Source organism: Podarcis muralis, chromosome 16 (genome assembly GCF_964188315.1).
Source record: "Podarcis muralis chromosome 16, rPodMur119.hap1.1, whole genome shotgun sequence".
NCBI lineage: Eukaryota > Metazoa > Chordata > Lepidosauria > Squamata > Lacertidae > Podarcis > Podarcis muralis.
This window is the reverse complement of record NC_135670.1, coordinates 14,211,140-14,232,513: the sequence shown is the minus strand read 5'-3', so window position 1 is coordinate 14,232,513 and position 21,374 is coordinate 14,211,140. Positions and strand designations below refer to the sequence as shown.

Below are 21,374 nucleotides of genomic sequence, written 5' to 3'. Positions count from 1 at the left end.
AATGTTCTGACTCTGCCCATCACTTTAAATTTCCCACAATGCACCAGAGACCACTAAATAGAATCACTCTGGGACGTTGTCGTAAATGTAAGATTACGAAAAATGAAGAAAGACTCACTTAGAAAAAAGAAGTTTATTACAATCATTTTTGTTATTTATTTATTCATTAGTGGGGTGGGGGGGAAGCTTTTTCAATTTGCGTATAAGAGTCAAATCTTAAATCTGATGTAAATATTTATGGAGAAGTTGTTTAGTGTTTGCAGATTACTTTAAAACGGAGACAATCCAACACTATTTATCTTCAGTTCTGACTGAATGAATTACATAATTCATACCTGGCTCATCGTCGTTTTCTTTTTATTTCCAGAAAAGGAAAATTTATTGCATTATCATATTGTGTGTGTGTGTGTGTGTTGCACCTTTAAAAAAGTGTTTTGCAGTTTCAGTGCATGATGAAAGTACTCCAGTTTTCAATAAAAAGATTATTTCATTGCTTTTGTAAAGCCCACCACTTTTAACTTTCCGTGAGGCCACAGCACATCCTGACCACCTTGATGAGACGCCTTCAGACCTAGAGGCAGCCCTGGCTGCTATAACCCCATCAATTGCTATTAGCCACAACAAACCCTCCTTGTCCGGAGGCAGCGTGTCCTGTGTATGTGATGGATATGAATAACAAAGCCACAGGCCCTGCTTGTGAGAAGGCCACACTGTTGGAGGTAAAAAGATGATGGGCTAGATGGGCCTTTGGTCTGATCCAGCCAAGGAAGGTTTTTTTGTTTAAATTGCTTAAAATGTTTACTCAGTAGATACAAAGATCAAGCTTTGCAAAAATAATAATAAAAGAGGACAAAGAAAAATATATTTACAATAACTGTAAGACATGTTTGCATCTTGTCATATAATTTGAGAGCACAATCAATCGTGTCCTTCACTCCAAAATTCATTGATCATCGCCAAGTCCTCCTAAAATATGTTATTTTCCAGATTTTAGCAATGAAGATTTTTTTTGCAGCTGTTAATAAGTTAGCTAGCTATTATTTTTGAATCTGCACTAATACTTGAATCTTTCAATGACCCAGAAGCATTTTTAATTTTTAATTTTTTTGCATCTAGAGGTAGTGAATGTCCTCCTAGCCAAGGTTGCTTTTAAGTGTGTGGGGTTTTCCCTTTCATTCCTTCTTAAAAATAAACCCAAGAAACAGTGCCCGCTTTCATCTGACAGGTTGGGGGGTGAGGAGGAGACCTCGACTTCTCTTTTCTCTTTCCCCTTTTCTCCCCCTCCTCAAAGCGAGACATTCCTGCGTTAACAGGGAACTCTTGTCTCCTTAGCCTATAAATAGCGTCCCAGGTTGACTTGGGGGGGGGGGCGGTATGTGTGCATGAAAAAAAGTGTGTGCAGGATGGGGGGAGCAACATGACCGAACGGTGGAATCTGCTAGGAGATTAGCCGTCCGCAGACACAGCACACTGCACCTGCTTCCAAGGTCTTCACATCAAGGGCTGAGGGTGGGAAGTGGGGGGAGTTGCTAACTGGACTGAAGCATTAAATTAGCTGCAGCCATGGCTGGGCGATGGGGGGGGGGGCGGACAAAATGGGGGACTAGTCTGCGGGTGCCTGGCTCTTTTGAAGTCAATCCAGGCCCTTCTCTCTGAATAGTCCCTTTTCTTTAAATAATCATAATAAAAGGAATTATCTAGCCCTTTGCGATAAGGATGGGCGAAGGGAACAGCGGTGCTGTCAGGACAGGGTTTAGAACTGTAGAGTTGGAAGGGACCCCGGCGGTCATCTAGTCCAACGCAGGAATCTTTCCCCCGAACACTGGCCTCAAAGCCACAACCCTGAGACCGAGAGTCTGCCGACTGAAATATCAAGAATAGAAACATAGGCAACTGCCTTACACTGTTAGGCCCCTGGTCCATCTAACTTAGTATGGTCTCCACTGACCAGCAGCACCTCTCCAGGGTTTCAGACAAGATGTTCCCAGCCCCAACTCTACAGCTGGGACCTTCTGCATTCAAAGCAGATGTCCTGTCCCTGAGCTACAGCTCTTATCCTCCAAACAGAGTCACAGTCACATTTTCAAGTAGGACACCTTGAACTGGACCAGGTAGCTAACTGGCACAAGGCTTTGGGGCTGGCGATGACTCACAGTGCCACTCGCCAACGTGGCAGCTACATTTGGCACGATCTTCAAGGGCAGCCCCAAGTAGAGCGCCTTGCAGCAGTCCAGGTGGGAGGTGATGGGCACCTGCGGCCAGGAACAGCCACAGCTAGGGCACCAGCCGTAAGTGAGCAGTTTGTCAGTTTGGGCACATGGAGTTGTCCTTTCCGCTGAAAAGTCCAGAACCAGAGTCTGTTCCTCTGCATCTTCTTGTCCTCATCATGTGATTCACCTAACCGACAATCCGCTTGTATCCAGATGCAGAGAATAAGCTCTTCTACTTGGGATGGGAAACCTGCAGCTAAGAATGGGTGGATCTGTTTGTTTTTGTTTCTTGTTTTTACGGTCTTAAAACCAACTCTCTATAATTCAACATCAGTTTGCAATTATTTAAAGAGTCCTTGTTAAAATTATCTATCATTTGAGAGCAGATTTCTCTTAATGCTGTAAATTTTACCTAATGCACATTTTTGCAAAGCTGCTACCCTTAATATGAGTGTGTTTGTTCTTTTCACTAATACTGTACTTTTAAAAAAAATATATATGACTTGATTGAAGAACTGCATTGCAAAATACAGAGAAGTGTGAATTTCACAGGGTGCAGAAGAGGCAAAAGGGATGTCCTGGGGCTGAATATATCCATGAACTGAAACCCAAATGCCTTTGTCTGGGTTGCAAGGGCCATTCTCATTTCTGCAGAACAGCTGCCAGAGGCAGAAGAGCCAGACTACTCCCCCCCCCTGCAATTAGCTGGCAATCTTGTGAACCACATCCTCTCAGGGCCAAGCTTTTGACTCTAAAAGTGTCTTGTTTTTAACACCTTAAGTGTGCAGTAGGTTTGTCTTTTCAAACTGAAAGTTGCATCAGCTGGGGTTGGGGATGATAAATTAGCTGGATCGGGTGTTTGCATTGGGGAAATTTCCACCCTGCACTCCATTTATAGAATCATAGCATTATAGAGTTGGAAGGGTCATCTAGTCCAACCCCCTGCAATGCAGGATTTATTTATTTTGGCCCAGTGTGGGGTTCAAACCCACGACCCTGAGATTAAGAGTCTCATGCTCTACCGACTGAGCAGTGGTACTACAGATCTTCCTCGGGAGCACATGAAGGGAGTAAGGGGTCAAACTGCCCTTTCCCTGCTTGCTCCTGAGCCTTCACTGCATGAAGTGAAGGTACAGGGAATCAGGCAGAGGGGGCCTTCTTGGCAGTGGCACCTTCCCATCGTATGTCAAGGAGACAAAAGAACTACACAACTTTTAGAAGACATCTGAAGACAGCCCTGTATCAGGAAGTTTTTAATGTTTGACGTTTTATTATGTTTGTACAGTATATTTGTTGGAGGGCAGGGTAATAATAATAATAATAATAATAATAATAATAATAATAATAATAATACAGTGGTACCTCGGGTTAAGAACTTAATTTGTTCTGGAGGTCCGTTCTTAACCTGAAACTGTTCTTAACCTGAAGCACCACTTTAGCTAATGTGGCCTTCCGCTGGCGCAGCGCTTCTGCTGCGCGATTTCCGTTCTCATCCTGAAGCAAAGTTCTTAACCCGAGGTCCTATTTTTGGGTTAGCAGAGTCTGTAACCTGAAGCGTCTGTAACCTGAGGTACCACTGTAATAATAATACTCCTCTTGGAGGCCCTTCCAACTCTATAGTTTTATGAAATGACAGCCTGGAGCCCCCCAAAGTGGCAGGGAGGTGCCCTGGAAATTCGAACCAATGCTCAGCAAAGGCCAGGTATCATCTAAACTTCCCGTAAGCTTTGTGTAAGCAAATGAGCTGGACTGGTCAAGAAAGCAGTCTGCTGGCTGAGCCCCAGGCCTGTTTTGTTCCTCTTGGAGAAAGGGGGGCAGGAAGGGGAGCGAGAGGCCAGAATGCCAGGATTGTCTCCTTGCTCTGCTCCAGCAAACTACATCCTGGGCCTGCCAAACACCCCTCAAACTCACCCACCCCGGAGGAACAAAGGAACATTGCCAGTGGCCTGACAAGTGTGGGGCAGGTGCCCAGACAGAGATGCTGGGGGGCGGGGGGGGAGAAGGTTGAGAACGCGCTGCAAGCACAGGTGGGGCACAGCAAGCAAAGGGACGGCCATCGCTCAAAGCCGCAGGTGTGACCAACCAGGGCATTTCGGTTTCTTTTTCTAATAATAATAATAATTTATTATTTATACCCCACCCATCTGGCTGGGTTTCCCCAGCCACTCTGGGCGGCTTCCAACAGAATATTAAAATACAATAACCTATTAAACATTAAAAGGTTCCCTAAACAGGGCTGCCTTCAGATGTCTTCTAAAAGTCTGGTAGTCTCTCTGACATCTGGTGGGAGGGCGTTCCACGGGCGGGTGCCACTACCAAGAAGGCCCTCTGCCTGGTTTCCTGTAACTTGGCTTCTCGCAGCAAGGGAACTGCCAGAAGGCCCTCGGCGCTGGACCTCAGTGTCCGGGCTGAACGACGGGAGTGGAGATGCTCCTTCAGGTATACTGGGCTGAGGACATTTAGGGCTGTAAAGGTCAGCACCAACACTTTGAATTGTGCTTGGAAACGTACTGGCAGCCAGTGTAGGTCTTTCAAGACCGGTGTTATAGGGTCTCGGCGGCCGCTCCCAGTTACCAGTCTAGCTGCTGCATTCTGGATTAGTTGTGGTTTCCGGATCGCCTTCAAAGGTAGCCCCACATAGAGCGCATTGCAGTAGTCCAAGCAAGAGATAACTAGAGCATGCACCACTCTAGCGAAACAGTCTGAGACAGCCTTAATATGCAGATGCAGGCAGCCTTCCTCAAGAAAGGCAAACGCAGAGTGGCAGTGGTTTGTGAGAGTGGCTCTCTGCACATGCTCAGAAGGCTGCCCTGCCCTTGCCACACACAGGTCCCCGAGGGCCAGAAAGCCCTGCCACCCCTCCCTAGAGCATGATGTGCACTTGAAGTCTTTCCGACACCCACCCGCCCTCCCAAAATAACACCCCTCTTGTCTTCCTGCCTCTGTGGTTCCTCCCCACTCTGTCTCACCTCAGCATCTTCTTCTGAGCTCTGAGCCCCAGAAGCTACTTTCACTCCTAACCACACAGCTGTGCAGATTGCAGCCGCGATGTGGCCGACAACCTTCCCTGCCGCTCACTTAATGCTGTGGGGGCTCTGGATAGCTGCCCCCTTTGCTAGCACCTTTCTGGCCCCAGACCTGAGCACGGTGAGAGGGCCTGAAGGGGAGGGCAGAGGTGAGGGTGAAGGGGGGGGGGCTCAGGTGGCCGAGGAGGGTGGTGTGCAAGGGATTTATTCAAGTACTGTTGCTTGGCATGCCATGCCCGCCTGATTCTCCCTGACGGGGCTCCTGTGCTTTTAATAGCTGCCTTACAGGCAGACATTCAACTGGTGTAGCTTAGGAACACAGGAAGCTGCCCTTTACACTGAGTCAGGCTGTTTGTCCATCTAGCTCAGTGTCGACTACACTGACTGGCAGCAGCTCTCTGGGGTTTCGGATTGGGGACATGGTTTGTTCATTTTGGGAGTCAAAAGCACAGGCGTCAGAAGAAAAGATGGCTGCCCAAGGGAATAAAAAACGAAGTGTCAGGGCCATGGGTAGGCAAACTAAGGCCCAGGGGCCGGATCCGGCCCAATCGCCTTCTAAATCCGGGAATCAGCGTGTTTTTACATGAGCAGAATGTGTCCTTCTACTTAAAATGCATCTCTGGGTTATTTGTGGGGCCTGCTGGTGTTTTTACATGAGTAGAATGTGTCCTTTTATTTAAAATGCATCTCTGGGTTATTTGGGGGCATAGGAATTCGTTCATTTCCCACCAATATAGTCTGGCCCCCCACAAGGTCTGAGGGACAGTGGACCGGCCTCCTGCTGAAAAAGTTTGCTGACTCCTGGTCTAGGCCAAATGGGGTTGCCAGCAATGGATAGAATTAAGATTGTAAAAGAGAGAAAAATTGAGGGGGGGGGGGGATCGTTTGTGATACTCCCTGGAGGGATTAAATTAACCCTCTCTGTGCCTTTTGCTTTTGTCTCAGTCCCAATTGACTCAGATGTTCCAGGATTTTATGAGGCAGTTCAATAAAACCTACCTGAGCCAAGAAGGTAACAGCAGCATTGATTCCCATTGGGTTAGGGTGTGGGTAAGGGAAGATGGCGGGAGGGGAGGGGTCCTCTCTGGGGAGAACAAGCCCCACACGTTGAGCACAAGATTCCTGCATTGCTGGGGGTTGGACTAGATGACCCCTGGGGCCCCTTCCAGCACTACAGTTCTATGATTCTGTGAGAGCGATAATAGAATTCACAGTCAGTTTCATGGCTGAGCAGAACCGGGTTCCTCTCTGCATCCTGGCTTTTCTGCAAGACTTTGAATATTGGCTCCCCGCGACAACCCAGCTTGAAAAACTACTTGCAGCTCTTTGGCAGCAAGCAGGAGCCTCTGAGCATGAGGAGAGTGCTTTCTGAGGCTAGGCTTCTTGGGCTGAGGTTCAAGACAGGAACAAAAGAATGATGATGATGGGGAATGTCTCTTCAGATCGAGGATGGGGAAACTGTGGCCCTCTTGACCTTGCCGGACTCTGACTCCCATCAGCCTCCAGGCAGCATAGCTAATGGGCCAGCGAGGATGGGAGTTGGGGTCCAGCTACATCTTCTGAAGAGCCTGACAGGTTCCCCCCACCTGCTCTCTAATTTGCATCTCTTGGCTTGCTCCAGAATGTGGAATATGCACAACCTTTGGGCTGTGTTTGTGGGACTCTTGCTGCTTATTCTCCTTCTCTGGGGGCACCACTGATTCTCCCTCCTCCACTGTCTCCTCTTGATTTCTGACCCCAGAGATGCAATATCGGTTCAAGGTCTTTGTGCAGAACTTAGAAGTCAGTCGGTGGCTGCAGGCTGAGGAGTTAGGGACGGCGCAGTACGGGGTCACCTGCTTCAGTGACTTGACAGGTAAAAGTGTGTGTGTGTGTGTGTGTGTGTGTGTGTGTGAGAGAGAGAGAGAGAGAGAGAGAGAGAGAGAGAGAGAGAGAGAGGAGGCTGGATGTTAGGTAAAGGTAAAGGTACCCCTGCCCATATGGCCCAGTCTTGACATTGTTGTGCGCCCATCTCACTCAAGAGGCCGGGGGCCAGCGCTGTCCGGAGACACTTCCAGGTCACGTGGCCAGCATGACAAGCTGCATCTGGCAAGCCAGAGCCACACACGGAACGCCGTTTACCTTCCCGCTGGTAAGCGGTCCCTATTTATCTACTTGCACCCGGGGGTGCTTTCGAACTGCTAGGTTGGCAGGCGCTGGGACCGAACAACGGGAGCGCACCCCGCCGCGGGGATTCGGACTGCCGACCTTTCGATTGGCAAGCCCTAGGCACTGAGGCTTTTACCCACAGCGCCACCCGCGTCCCGGCTGGATGTTGGGTGTTATTAAATTAAAGGGCATCACAGAGACGAGGCTGGGCTTGCCCAGTGGGCCACGTTTTTCTTAATCTTGCCAGGGCCTTGTGACATTCTCAGGCAGGTAGGAATTCAACTGGAGAAAATTGTAGCCAATAAAGGCTGCACCTGTTGGATTTCAGTTTGTGGAGGAGCTAATGCCGGTAATTTCAGATGAAACGAAACAAAACCATTGGGTGGTGAAGGGGAGAGGGTCTGTAGCTTTACCTCTGAATGTTTCAAACTCAACAAGACCTTGACGGCTTCTAGGGCAGGATTCAGGTATCAACTGGGGCTCAGGAAGCAGCAGCAGGCCAGGAAAAATCATACAAAATAATTCAGAACGCTCGAACTCCAGACCACCCAGTGAAGCTGAAGATTCAGAGCAGACAAAAAAGGAAGTCCTACCTCACACAGAACCTAGTTAAAACTTTGGAGCTCACTCCCACAAGACGTAGTGGCATATCCCAGCTGGTCAAAAGCTCTCAAGGAGGGTGTGAAGCAGGGCCAGTGAGGGGTATTGTTTGGGGAGCAGCCCAAGGGGCAAATAGAGAAGCCTGGAGGCAGGGCCGGATTTAGGTTTGATGAGACCCTAAGCTACTGAAGGGAATGGGCCCTTTATAGGTCCAGCTGTCCTTTGTCAACAACAAATTATCACTGGTTTTTGTGTTGAATATATGCTATATAGGGACGCGGGTGGCGCTGTGGGTAAAACCTCAGTGCCTAGGACTTGCCGATCGTATGGTCGGTGGTTCGAATCCCCGTGGCGGGGTGAGCTCCCGTCGTTCGGTCCCAGCTCCTGCCCACCTAGCAGTTCGAAAGCACTCTTAAGTGCAAGTAGATAAATAGGTACCGCTTACCAGTGGGAAGGTAAATGGCGTTCTGTGTGCTGCGCTGGCTCGCCAGCTGCAGCTTCGTCACGCTGGCCACGTGACCCGGAAGTGTCTTCGGACGGCGCCGGCTCACGGCCTATAGAGCGAGATGAGCACGCAACCCTAGAGTCGGACACATCTGGCCCGTATGGGCAGGGGTACCTTTACCTTTTTATATGCTATATGGTAATTTATGGACCTGATAGGTATCTATAAAGCTATTTGCACATATTACCATGCAACCAGTCCATACAGAATGTAGGCACCCTATCTACAGAAATGAGCAAACAGGTGCTATTTTAGGGAGCATGGTAGCAAGCGGGGCCCATTACTTACATCAAAGGAGCCTACACAACACAAAACACTTGCTGTATGTAGGTTTTATTTTATTTGTTTTTTATCTTGTATTTTGGAAATGTACATCCAGGTTTTTTTCCTTTAAATTTTTTTTGGGGCCCTAAGAGAGTGAGGCCCTAAGCTATAGCTTGTTTAGCTTATATGTAAATCCAGCACTGCCTGGAGGGCCACATATGGGCCTGAGGCCTGAGGTTCCCTGTCCTGGCGTCAAACACATTACAAGACGTGCACATATCTGCTTGTGGAGGTGACTGACGGAGCACAACGCCCCCCTTTCTTTTCCTTTTCCCACCACACAGAAAGTGAGTTTGCGATGATGTTTGGCATCCCTCAACCCTCCCAGCTCGGCCTGCCCCCCAGCTTGAGGGACTCGGATAACTCCCGCCTGGGGAAATTAACCAAATCCTGCGACTGGAGGAAAGCCGGCGTCATCCCAGCCGTAAAATACCAAGTAAGTAGACAGAAAGGGATTGTGCAATGCTTCGGCATACTCATCCTGCCCCACAGAGATGGGGTGGAGGAGGTATTAAGGCCAGTGTACCCCACACACAGGTGGCATTGTGGTCTAAACCACACACAAGCCTAGGGCTTGCCGATCAGGTCGGTGGTTCGAATCCCTGCAACGGGGTGAGCTCCCGTTGCTGGGTCCCTGCTCCTGCCAACCCAACAGTTCAAAAGCACATCAACGTGCAAGTAGATAAATCGGTAACACTCCGATGGGAAGGTAAATGGCGTTTCCGTGCGCTGCTCTGGTTCGCCAGAAGCGGCTAGTCATGCTAGCCACATGACCTGGAAGCTGTATGCCGGCTCCCTTGGCCAATAAAGCGAGATGGGCACCGCAACCCCAGAGTCATCCGCGACTGGACGTAACGGTCAGGGGTCCCTTTACCTTTTACCCCACACAAGTGATTCCCCAGTCTCTTCTCTGTCCTGCTTTGCCTGAGCAATGGGGAGTTCAAGGGGGGCTGTTGTAGGGTTTCCTTTAGAGAATGGACAGGAGACTTCAAAGCCCTTTCTGAAAGCCTCAATTTGTTTAATAAGCTTATAACAGGGAATCGATGCAGCCAATGGGAGCTTCAAGGCAGAATCGAAAGCCATTCTAGAGTCATCCACATTGAGGGCACAGAGAACCAAGTCTCCCTTGAATTACGCAAGCGAGGGTTGTGCAGGGCTGTCAATTTCTGTTTCAGTTTATCATTTTTCAACTCCTCAGTTCAGTTCTCTGTACGTACATCTCTGTTTGCAATCCCCAAAGTAAAAATTCATTAGCATCCTAGTGCACATTTCCCCTGACAGGCACATTTTGGCATTCAGTTTTGCCACCTGGTATATACCGGTACATTATTATTTTTTTGCAGGCAATTTCCCCTAATACAATGCATTTTTAAAAATGTTTTCAATAATATATGCATTCTAACACCCACTTCTCCTACGATAATAGACACTTGGTTTGTCTGGAGAGCCGCAGTAGAAAAGTGGGAGGGGAAAAAGTGTCGATTTCAAAGGATGTCTGCGTTGTGGTTCGCATATTGTTTTGGAAAGTGCAAATCAGGGACGTTTGCACTAGAATCCAAACTGAATTTCCTCCCTATCCTTGACACCACCGGTGCTACAGTGCGCTAAAGCAGTCCAGGAGGGGTTTGATGGGGAAATGCACTGAGAAGTGTGGGGTGAACGAGTTATGGGCAGGAAGACGTGTAGTGATTGCGCAAGCAAATCTGGGTGAACTGCTAACAAAGCGGAACAAACGCTCCGTAAAGAACGGACCTAGTCTAACTTCTTACACCAGCTTTGTGCAAGCAAATCAGGAAGAATGACTGCTGCATAAAGAGGGTGTCTTGAGGCCCCCCCAGCATTCAGCCTGATATCTAGCTGATTCTACCACCCTCATTGTTTTATTTTCATTCTAGGAAATGCTTTAGTTTTCCAGTAAATTTTCTGTGTGGGCAACCGGCTGTTTAAAGGCATCAGAACAAGGCTGGGGAAGTGGGGGGTGGGAAGGGTGTCAGTTTATGGCTTATCTCCCAAGTCTATGTTGGGGTTTTTGAGAACAGGATTTTGGGGACGGAACAGGGGTGGGGGAGAAGAGGATGGGATATGTCCCAGGTTAACTATTCCTGCTCCCTACAATCTCTCTTCCCTTCCCCTCCCAGGGCAAAAAGTGCAGGTCTTGCTGGGCTTTTGCTGCTGTCTCCAACATTGAGGCCTTATGGAACATCCACAGACATGTGCCAAGGAACCTTTCAGTCCAGGGTATGTCGGGCATTGGGAGAGCAGGGCAAGGGGTGGGTGGGTGGCCAGAGACAGGCAAGGCATGGGAGTATATTTTAGGCACAGGAGCTCATCATGGTAATCGCCTTCCCATAGCCACACACCCCAAACATCTCAGTAGGCTGGCTCTTGAGCCGCCCCACCCCAAGCAGGGCACTATGACAGGTGGGCAGGGCCATCTATCTGTCAATCACTGGCAGGGATGGGCAGATGTGACAATTTCAGTTTCTCTCGGTTTTTCATTTTTCCATTCCCATGTTCGGTGCTCCACATCAGTTTGCAGTTTGTTTGTTTTTTTAAATCACAAGCACTCTAGTATGGATTTCCCCTAATGTAACATTTTTGAAAGCCATTTCCCCTAATAGACACATTTTTTGCAATACAGCTTCCCCTAACAGAATGCATTTGATTTCCACTAACATATGCACTTCCCTTCACAGCTTACCCCACTCAGTTAATGCCAATTTGTAATAATAATAATAATAATAATAATAATAATAATAATAATAATAATTTATTATTTATACCCTGCCCATCTGGCTGAGTTTCCCCAGGCACTCTGGGCGGCTCCCAATCAAGTGTTAAAAACAGTACAGTACACTTTACCTGGCCAGAGAACTGTATTGCAAAATTTGCAAAATGTGAATTTTGAAGGAAAGCTGCTTTTCCAGTTTGTTTGTTGTTTTGGAAAGGGGGAATTAGTTAGGTTCACCTTTAAATGCGAATTGAATCAAAAGTCTCGCCCATCCCTAATCACTGGATGTCTAAAAAAAACCACAGGTATCTTGACTTGAGTTCAAGTTACGCTGCAAAGGAAGGTCCCAGCCAATCCAAGTGGGAATCTCTTCAGTTGAATCTGCCAAACTGGCTCCGAGCTGTGTAGTCTGCCCCATCCTTGCTAGCTGGAAGGTTCTTCTTTTCGCCAAGGCATGGAGATTACATTCCAAAGGCTGGAGACAGATTTCTAGCTATCAGGAGACCCTCGCTTGTCATTCATTGACTGTTGTCTTTCTTACACGAGTTAATGGAAGCTACCCGTCCTGAACCCAGACATCAGCCTAACAAACAGCACTAATGCTGTAATTTGTGGTTGAAAAAGAAAGTGGGGGGGGGGAGAGAGTGCAAACATTACTGTTCTCCTTTTGTCCTTCCACTGAAACATTTCCATGTAGGGTCCATTTACTGTTCAGCCATTCAGGAAATTTTACAAAGCAAGCTTTGGGTCTAAGCACTGGCAGGGACCATCAAAGGGACGGTTGTGTGTATGCTGAACCCAAACCACCAGTCCAGTTTGGGATTCTCCTTAGGGTGGGTTGACTCTTTGTTCTTCCATTTCAGAGGTACTAGATTGCACGTACAACAAGATCGGTTGCCTGGGAGGCTATGTGTGGGATGGACTCCGGACTGTCTTCAACAGCAGTACGCAAACCTTTTGAATTCCCACTCTTCTTATTTATTTTCTGTAGGAACAACCCTTATAGCCTGCCTTTCCCCCATGGATCTGGGCTATTATGATCCCTGCCAACATATTTTACCCTCACAACAAACCCTGCAATGCTGTTAGCCAGGTAGATACAATCCCAGCTTAATTCAGAATTATTACAGGGCCTTTAAGCATGAGTCAACAGTGTGATGCAGCAGTAAAAAAAAGCTAATGCTACCCTAGGCTGCATCAAGAGAAGTATAGGGTCCCGATCCAGGGAAGTCATAGTCCCGCTCTATTCTGCCTTGGTCAGACCACACCTGGAATACTGTGTCCAGTTCTGGGCACCACAATTTAAGAAGGATGTTGACAAGCTGGAACGTGTGCAAAGGAAGGCAACCAAGAAGATCAGGAGTCTTGAAAGCAAGCCTTATGAGGAACGGTTGAAGGAGCTGGGTATGTTTAGCCTGGAAAAGAGGAGACTGAGAGGAGATAGGATCAAGTATCTAAAGGGCTGTCAGATGGAAGATGGAGCGAGCTTATCGTCTGCTTCTCCAGAGAGTTGAATCCCAACCGACTGATTCAAAACACAAGAAAAGAGATTCTGACTTAACATTAGGAATAACTGTTTGGCAGTGGAACAGAGTACCTTAGAAGGTGATGGACTGTCCTTCCTTGGAGGTCTTCAAGCAAAGGTTGGATGGTCATCTGTCATGGATGCTTTGGTTGAGATTCCCGCATTGCAGGGGGTGGGACTAGATGACCCTCAGGGTCCCTTCCCACTCTGTGACTCTTTGATTCTAGGAATGTAGGAAGCTGCCTTTCACTGAGTCACACCTGGGGTCCATGTAGCTCAGGGTTGTCTCTCCTGGCCAGCAGAGGCTCTCCAGGGTTTCAGATCTGCCCCAACTACGTGGGGAATATGGGAACTGAACTTGGGACCTTCTGCGAGTGGGTGCTCTGCTACTGAGCTAGGGCCCTTCCCTATCTCTGCACTCCTGGCACTTTTGCATATTTCACCCCACTCCTTGGATCTTGTCTCTACTCCCTCCTGCCCCAAGAGACTAGGCAAACTAAAATTCGGGAAGCTAATTGGCCTGGCATTGTATAAACTGGAGAGGTTGGCTGGGACCTGTGTGTGTGTGTGTGTTTTCCTGCTTAAGTGGGGAAGGGGAGAAGGGGGGTATGTGCTGCCTTCCCCCAGCCCACTGCTATTCACCTGGTGTGTCTTCCTTCCTTCCCAGGCGGACTGTCAAGCAGCCGTCTGTACCCCTACACCGGCAGAAATCAGACATGCCAGAAGCACCAGAAACGAACAGTTACCCAAATTGACGGCTATGAATTACTCCCCAGGGATGAGAATTGTAAGGATTTACTAGCCCATGGCAGAGTAGGAGGTCTGCGGGGGAAGTGGGTGTGAATTGCAACTTCGCACAGTAAGGAAAGGATAGGTAAAGGTAAAGGTACCCCTGCCCTTACGGGCCAGTCTTGCCAGACTCTAGGGTTGTGCGCCCATCTCACTCTATAGGCCGGGGGCCAGCGCTGTCCGGAGACATTTCCGGGTCACGTGGCCAGCGTGACATCGCTGCTCTGGCGAGCCAGAGCCGCACACGGAAACGCCGTTTACCTTCCCGCTGGTAAGCGGTCCCTATTTATCTACTTGCACCCGGGGGTGCTTTCGAACTGCTAGGTTGGCAGGCGCTGGGACCGAACGATGGGAGCGCACCCCGCCGCGGGGATTCGAACCGCCGACCTTTCGATCGGCAAGCCCTAGGCGCTGAGGCTTTTACCCACAGCGCCACCCGCGTCCCGAAGAAAAGGATAAGAAGGCATAATTTGTTAATGGAGGTGTTAGAACTGAACCTTTCTGATTCCAGAGGTGTGGGGAATTTGCCTCTAGCAAATACGCAGTAAGGGAAGGAGAATGCACTCTGCACATGTTTAGAGGGTGCTCTCCTCTGCTGGTATTATCCATAACTGGGCCTAGGCTCTTAGGATCTTGACTCAGTGTAATGAATGAACATGTAGCAGGAGGAAAGGGTTGTGCTCTGGGACAAGGAAGAAGCATCATTTAGGTTAAAGCAGAGGCAAACCTTTTTCCGCTGAGGGCCACATTCCCTCAGGGGGAATCTGTTGAGGGCCACATGCTGGTGGTGGGCAGGGGCAAAAATGGGCAAAATTGAATATCACTCAAACATGATGCAGTAGACTAGAGGAAGTGATTTCCAGAAGGGTGATCTAGAGAACAAGAGGATCATATGGAAGAGGTTGAAACTCTTTTCTTTTCAGAGATTTGGGCTCACTTTGCCTGGCCATCGCCTGCTCTTTGGCCAGAGGCTTTGTCTTTAGTTGCCACACTGAGGAGCCAAATAGCATTCCGCGTTCCAGGAGCAAGCTTCTGAGCAGCGCAGAAAACTTGGTCAGGCGGGCCAAAAAATCACAATCCAATCGATCGAGGGATGAATTTATAGCTCCAGGTTTACTGACCCAGTAAAACTGTCGGTTCTCAAAACAACAGAGTGGAAAGTTTTATTGGGTCAGTGCTAACTGGGCAGGTGATAGATTTTCTCATTCCCTCCTCCCTGGTTTTGCTCTAGAGTGGGTAGACCTGTAAAATGTTGTGTCACTCGAAAGCAGTTTGAACATTGGTCAGGCTGCAGCAATTCACCTAACCTCTGACAAGGCCCTAAGCCAATGGAGGCTAGTTGTGGGTGGTGGTGGGGGTGTGTGTGGAAGGGGCTACTCATTAGAAAAGTCACTCTGGACATTCTCAGAGGCCTTCCTCATAATTCCTCATGTTCTAAGACTGAACTTGGACACTAGAATATATATTTGGAGAAAGGGGTTATTGGGTTGTTTTTGGTTTTATTTTTATTACGATTATATTTATATTGTGATTTTATGTTGTAACTGGCCCGAGACCTGTGGGTACAGGGTGGTATACAAATTTTAATTTTAATAATAACAATAACAATAACAATAACAATAACAATAATAGTCTAGTTTGCTATAAAAGCTAGGGTTCGCCTATCTTCTCCTCACCCCAGTGCTAACTCTTGGCTTCCCCTCCCCGCTGCATTTCTCAGATATCGCTAGAATCCTTGCTTCCCAGGGGCCTGTAACTGCCCTCCTTAACCAGGCTCGCCTTCAGGTAGGTGCCCCACAGAGTGGAAGAGAAATCCCATCTCACCCACCAACTTACCCAACTTATTTGCTCATGCCCTCTCCAGCGGCATCTGGTGCCCCTTGCTGCTGGTAGGACAGGAGGCAGGGAGGCGAACACTAGGTGGCGCCAGAGCCCCTGACGGGCAGAGCCAACTCATTCTGGTTCGTCTATGCTACATCCTCCTCCCAGCTGAGTTTTCCAAGGGGAAACACTGTGACTAAGGAGGAAGCGGACAGGCAGGCTAGTTCCAAGTAAGAAAGCAGGAGGGTGGGGCAGAGGCGGGCTTTGGGCTCTCAAATGTCAGTGGTGCCCTGTGCAGCTGAACCAGTCGCACTACCCTAAAAACACCTGGGTTGGAGGCAGGCTGCGGGCAAACTGAGGTTGATGGAACGGCATCGCATTCACACGAATGGCCGCCTTGCTTTCTGCTGATTTAGACCTGCTCTTTCCCCCTTTCTCCCTCTCTGCTAGAATTACCAGAAGGGCATCATCCGATCCCCTTCCCAGTCCTGCAACCCGATGCGACTAGATCATGCTGCGCTCATTGTGGGCTACGATGAAGGTGAGCAAAGGGCTTCACTCTCTTGTCTGTGGAGGGCAACTATTAGACTCCAGGTCTATAGCTGCTGTTCTGTAAAATCCTCCTCTCCTCTTGCACTCATTGTCTCCGGACTGTACCATTTTAGATTGCAGGTGATGGCTGCCATGACGGAATGCTCCACTCCCATTTTGGCCAGGGGGGACGGACCCTGAAGATATCCTGACATGTTAGCTTTCTACGTGCAGGGATTTTTTTTTTCATGGAGGACCCTAGAATTGGAAGGGACCCCTGGGGTCATCTAGCCCAACCCCCTGCAATGCAGGAATCTCAACTAGATCATCCATGACAAACGGCCATCCAACCTCTGCTTAAAAACCTCCAAGGAAGGACAGTCAACCACCTTCCAAGGTAGTCTGTCCCACTGTCAAACAGTTCTTCCTAATGTTTAGTCAGAATCTTCTTTTTTTGTAACTTGAACCATTGGCTCAGGTCCTACCCTCCGGAGCCGGAGAAAAACCAGCTTGCTCCAGCATGGAGCTCCCGTGTTGAGTCTGCCTACATGAGACAATACTGACCAAAAGCCTATCTGGTCAACTCCTCCCTGTCCTTCAGGAAATGTGTCAATTATTTCCAGTTTTTTGAAGTCTTTTGGCTGGGTAGCTGCTGCTGTTTTTACTGCCACATGGACTGAATAGGACAGCTATTCCCAGACTTTGTCCCTCACAGACCGCTTAAAAATGGCTGGTGGTCTTGGTAGACCAGGCATCCCCAACCTGCGGCCCTCCAGATGTTTTGGCCTACAACTCCCATGATCCCTAGCTAACAGGACCAGTGGTCAGGGATGATGGGAATTGTAGTCCAAAACATCTGGAGGGCCGAAGGTTGGGGATGCCTGTGGTAGACCATTTTGTGATTCCCCCCCCCCCCCCGCCTGTCACAGGAACGGTAATGCAGCATACTAGATGCTGTAGGAAAGCTGTCTTCATCTGCAGCTGGAAAGGGCTGTGTGGTCAGGGTGCAATTTGACTGCCTTAGTGAGAAGAAGACCAGAGTGGATTTTTTATCCCTCTCCTGTAATACTATGAAAATAATTGGGTTTATATTTTATTTTAAGGAAGTATTTCTAAACCACCCCCTCATAAACTATCAATACTGATATGGTACTTTGGGGAATTTGGAATGCTTCAGGGGCATTGTATTGTTTGTAATCCTGACATTTGTTTATTTGTTGCTATTCATATTCATTTATAAAATCAGAGCTGTCTACAAACAACGGTACATAAAATGTAGAGTGAAAACCGTATGAAAAGTTAAAACTTAGAAATTGGGTGGGTGACCAAATTGATCAATGGTCTGGAAACCAAGCCTCATGAGGAAGGGTTGAGGGAGTTGGGTATATTTAGCCTCGAAAAGAAGAGTTTGAGAGGAGATATGATAGCCACCGTCAAATAACTGAAGGATTGCCACATGGAAAATGGAGCAAGCAGCAAGCTTGTTTTCTCCTGCTCTGGAGGGTAGGATTCAAGTTACAAGAAAGGCTATTCCTACTATGATTCTATGACTTAACATCAGGAAGAACTTTGATGGTAAGAGCTGTTCGACAGTGGAACGGGCTCTTATGATACATTGAGGACTCTCCATCTCAGGAGCTGACAGCTTCTCAGTCTCACGGCGTAGTAAACAACTTTTTCCCAAGCATCAGCGGTTGATCCCCTGCTCACTGCTATCTCCAGAGTGAATTCAGTAGCCAAGATTTATGTATTGGCTATCAGCAGTCACCACTTAATTATCTCTGTTGGCAAGGTGCCGACAGAAGACGCTCAGTCCGCTATGTTCCTCCCCCAGAAGTATAAAGCAATACTTAGCTTCCATTCTCCCCTTCTGTGCAGTCAAATCTCGACGTGGATCCTGGGTTGGACCATATTGGATCATCCAGAATTCGTGGGGAGAGCACTGGGGAGAAAAGGTGGGCTGATCTCCACTTCTTTGGCCATTGGGGAGTTTGGGTGGAGTGGGGCAGGAAGCATAAAAACTGGGCAGGGGTGCTGTGTGCCTGGCGTGAGAGAATCATATGGGGTGGGTGAAACCCATCAACATCCTTGTTAAGCTGGGGGGGGGGGAGGGGGTGCTTCCATCTCAGGACTTACAAGGGTTGTCTTTTGACTACCAATGGACCAGAACTGGCTATAAGGCTTGGGACTGGACAGGGGGCAGTGGATGAGAGTGGGCTTTAGGAAGCTGCCTAGCCTAGTATTTGATTGTGCCTCTCTCAGGATCTCAGGCAGAGTGGGGTCTTTCATATCAGCTTTTAACTGGAAGTGCTGGGGAATGAACTTGGGACGTCCCTGTGCTTCGTCACAGGAGAGTGCTGGTCAGTAATCACACAGTTATACAGGTGGAGTTAACTCTTTATTAGCAAAAGCACAACCTCCACATATTTGGCTGAGTGTCAGGTCTAAGGAGCAGAGCAGCTCCTACCTGGTGAATCTCCTCCATGAAAATCAGTTGCTGAGACTGAAAGCCTCCTCACCAGGGCTTTCCCCCAGCAATCAGAGACTGTGCCTGCATGCAACCAACCTCACCTCCCCCCTTTTCATGCCTCTTCTGGTTCTGGGAGATGGGGGTAGCGGAGCTTGTTACAGCAAGAGGGAGAGACATCCTGGCTGACTCCTTTCTGCCTTTTGGCTTCCCTCCTCTCCTGCTTCAGCTTCTGCCTCTGATTCTAGTCTTCTCTCTGCCACAGACTCTCCCTGCTCACTAACGCCTGTTGCCTCCAGCTTCCGACCCATCCTCTTCCCCGTCTTCTCCCTCTGACCACTCATCACCATCCCACCACCACTCCCCGGGCTCTGAGCCTTCTCCCCTTGGGGGTTCCCCAGCTGATTCCTGCCACCATTCCTCTGCATCCAACCAGTCCATGACACACAGTCTCTCCCAGGCACACAGGTAGTTAGTTGCCTTGTAGCAACTCAGGCTAGTTGTCTGTCTAGCTCATGATTATCTAATCTGATGGACAACAGGACCCCCTCCTCTCCTGCTTCCTGATCCTCTGAAGTGGAGATAGAAACTGGGACCTTCTGCTTGGAAGCAGGTGTTCTACCACAGAGCTGGCGCCTCTCCCAAACTTATTTTTCAGGGGAGAGGTTGAGCACACACATGGTGTGCAAAAGGGCTCAGCTTCAATTCCCGGCATCTCTAGTTAAAAACAAGGAGGTCAGAGAACAGATCATTGGAAAGACAATTTCTCCAGCAAGCCAGTCAGGGTAGACGGAGGTCACTAAACTTTTGGTGGGTGTATGGGGAATTTTGAGTAAGTGCTCTGGGTGTTGATTACAAAATGGCTGCTGTGGGGTATGGAGTATAACACAAAATGGCCGCCGTGGAGGGTGGGGGTTTGGCATCACACCAAATGGCCACTGTGGCGCGTGAGTCATAATAGAAAATGGCTGTTGCTTCCGAAAGAGCAGGAACAGTGACAGGATCACAAAATTGTGTGGGCTTCAAGGGGGGAGAAAAACCACCTACATCAGCCATGGCTACATTTGCTTGCAGAGAGAAGCTCTTTGTGTCTTTCCTCTGTTCAGAACGGAAGGGAAGGTGTCTGGCTCTGGCATCAAATGAAATGTGGGCTGGTTTGAAGGGTGTGTGTTAAAGGTAGGAGAGGCCAAGCCATTGAGAAGAGGAACTGAGCAGGAAGAGCTCCCTTGAGCATCACTTTGCTGACCTCTGGAGGAGACAATATTGGGCTAGATCAAGGACCCTGCGGCCCCCCAGCTGGCGTGCTTGGACTGACACGCCTGCCAGACGCTGAGCGCAGGGCTTTGGCCTGGAGCTCAGCCAGAGCCGTGTCACTTTTGACCCCATTCTCTTCCCACCTAGGGCTACTTCCGGCTGCACCGTGGCACCAATACTTGCGGCATTGCCATGTTCGCGGCAACGGCGATTGTCCGGGATTCCGGGGGAAAGAAGCCTGTGGTTTGCCGTCCTTGATGGCGCAACTGCGTTCATGATCTGGAGTCCAACATCATCTGGAAGCGACCGCATGGGCTGACTCCTACAGTGCATCACCTCTTTTTGGCTCGAATCAGGCCTGCCATTGTTGTTTCTCCCTTCCACAGCTTCTAATGCCACAAGCTGTCATACCCCAGCCATATTTTTCTACAGCATTATGTCAATGAACGGTGCAGACCCCCAATTTTGTTGTTGTGGACTGCATGCCAGCAATGGGGCAGGGTTGAAGCAAGCAGTGGGGGACCTATATTTCAGGGGGCCCTTGTTGCACAACCAGCAACGAGGTCTAGGTAACCACTGTTTTCTTCTTCTAATTTTTTATTAGTTTTACATAAAAGTTTTACACCATAAACATAACATTTTCACACATTAAAAAAGGGGTTCTTTCAAACCTTGAGACCTCCATCCTTCCCTTCATGGGTTCCAATTCTATTCCTGCATCTCCTACTGTAATCCATCTTTTATATAATCATAGTATCCAAAACCCATGTTACATTACAAGTGTTATTGTATTCCTGGCAATGATTTCAGCTGTTTACAGTGATCTCTCAGATAGGTGAGAAAGTTATTCCAGTCTTTTAAAAATACTTGGTCTTCCTGATTTCTGGCCTTTCCCATCAGTCTTGCCATTTCTGCATATTTCATCAGCTTGATCTGCCACTCTTCTCTGGGCGGTACTTCTTCTTCTTTCTATCTCTGGGCAAGAAGCATCCTTGCTGTTATCTTCTTCAATGGGGTTGTTCCATGACAGATCAGCACATTTAAATATAAATAAAATTTGCTACTACATCTCAGATTTTGATTAAAATTCTTGTACTGGATTATCTAACCTATCAAAATCACTGGTGTGAATAAAAAAATTGTTATGCCTTATTGATTTTGAGTTATTGCAGGGATGAAAATAAGGGGAAATTAGGAAAATGTTATATGCATACAGAATGCACTTCTTACAGCAATTGTTTAAAGCAATGTGAACAAAAGTCGCTTCTGGGGCCCCTTTGGGATTAGGAGCCCTGAAGCTTAAGCTTCATTAGTTTCATAGTATTCATGTTTATTAAAGTTTTTTTCTGTGTGTGTTACAAAACAAACAGATAAACAGGGAAAGGTACATCTATTGCCTCAATTTATAGCCTTTGTGAGTCATGGCCCGGGTGAGAGCCAAAA

General features: G+C 48.3%; 1 protein-coding gene across 3 annotated transcripts in view; it reads left to right on the top strand.

Annotated features, from left to right (window-relative positions):
- CTSW (cathepsin W) overlaps positions 1 to 21,083 on the top strand; it is a 30,132-nt gene extending 9,049 nt beyond the window's left edge. Inside the window, exons 1-11 of one of the 3 annotated variants that reach the window (XM_028710344.2) lie at positions 5,154 to 5,357; positions 6,182 to 6,248; positions 6,978 to 7,091; positions 9,098 to 9,249; positions 10,952 to 11,051; positions 12,408 to 12,488; positions 13,737 to 13,856; positions 15,579 to 15,643; positions 16,130 to 16,220; positions 18,089 to 18,165; positions 20,079 to 21,083. In XM_028710344.2, coding sequence (XP_028566177.2) covers positions 5,259 to 5,357; positions 6,182 to 6,248; positions 6,978 to 7,091; positions 9,098 to 9,249; positions 10,952 to 11,051; positions 12,408 to 12,488; positions 13,737 to 13,856; positions 15,579 to 15,643; positions 16,130 to 16,220; positions 18,089 to 18,165; positions 20,079 to 20,189 — 1,077 coding nt within the window. In that variant the 5' untranslated portion in view covers positions 5,154 to 5,258 and the 3' untranslated portion in view covers positions 20,190 to 21,083. Of the gene's footprint in view, positions 1 to 5,151; positions 5,358 to 6,181; positions 6,249 to 6,977; positions 7,092 to 9,097; positions 9,250 to 10,951; positions 11,052 to 12,407; positions 12,489 to 13,736; positions 13,857 to 15,578; positions 15,644 to 16,129; positions 16,221 to 18,088; positions 18,166 to 20,078 lie in introns of those variants that run through there. The other 2 variants (XM_028710349.2, XM_028710348.2) reach the window with 2 other exon arrangements.
- Positions 21,084 to 21,374: the final 291 nt, after the last annotated feature.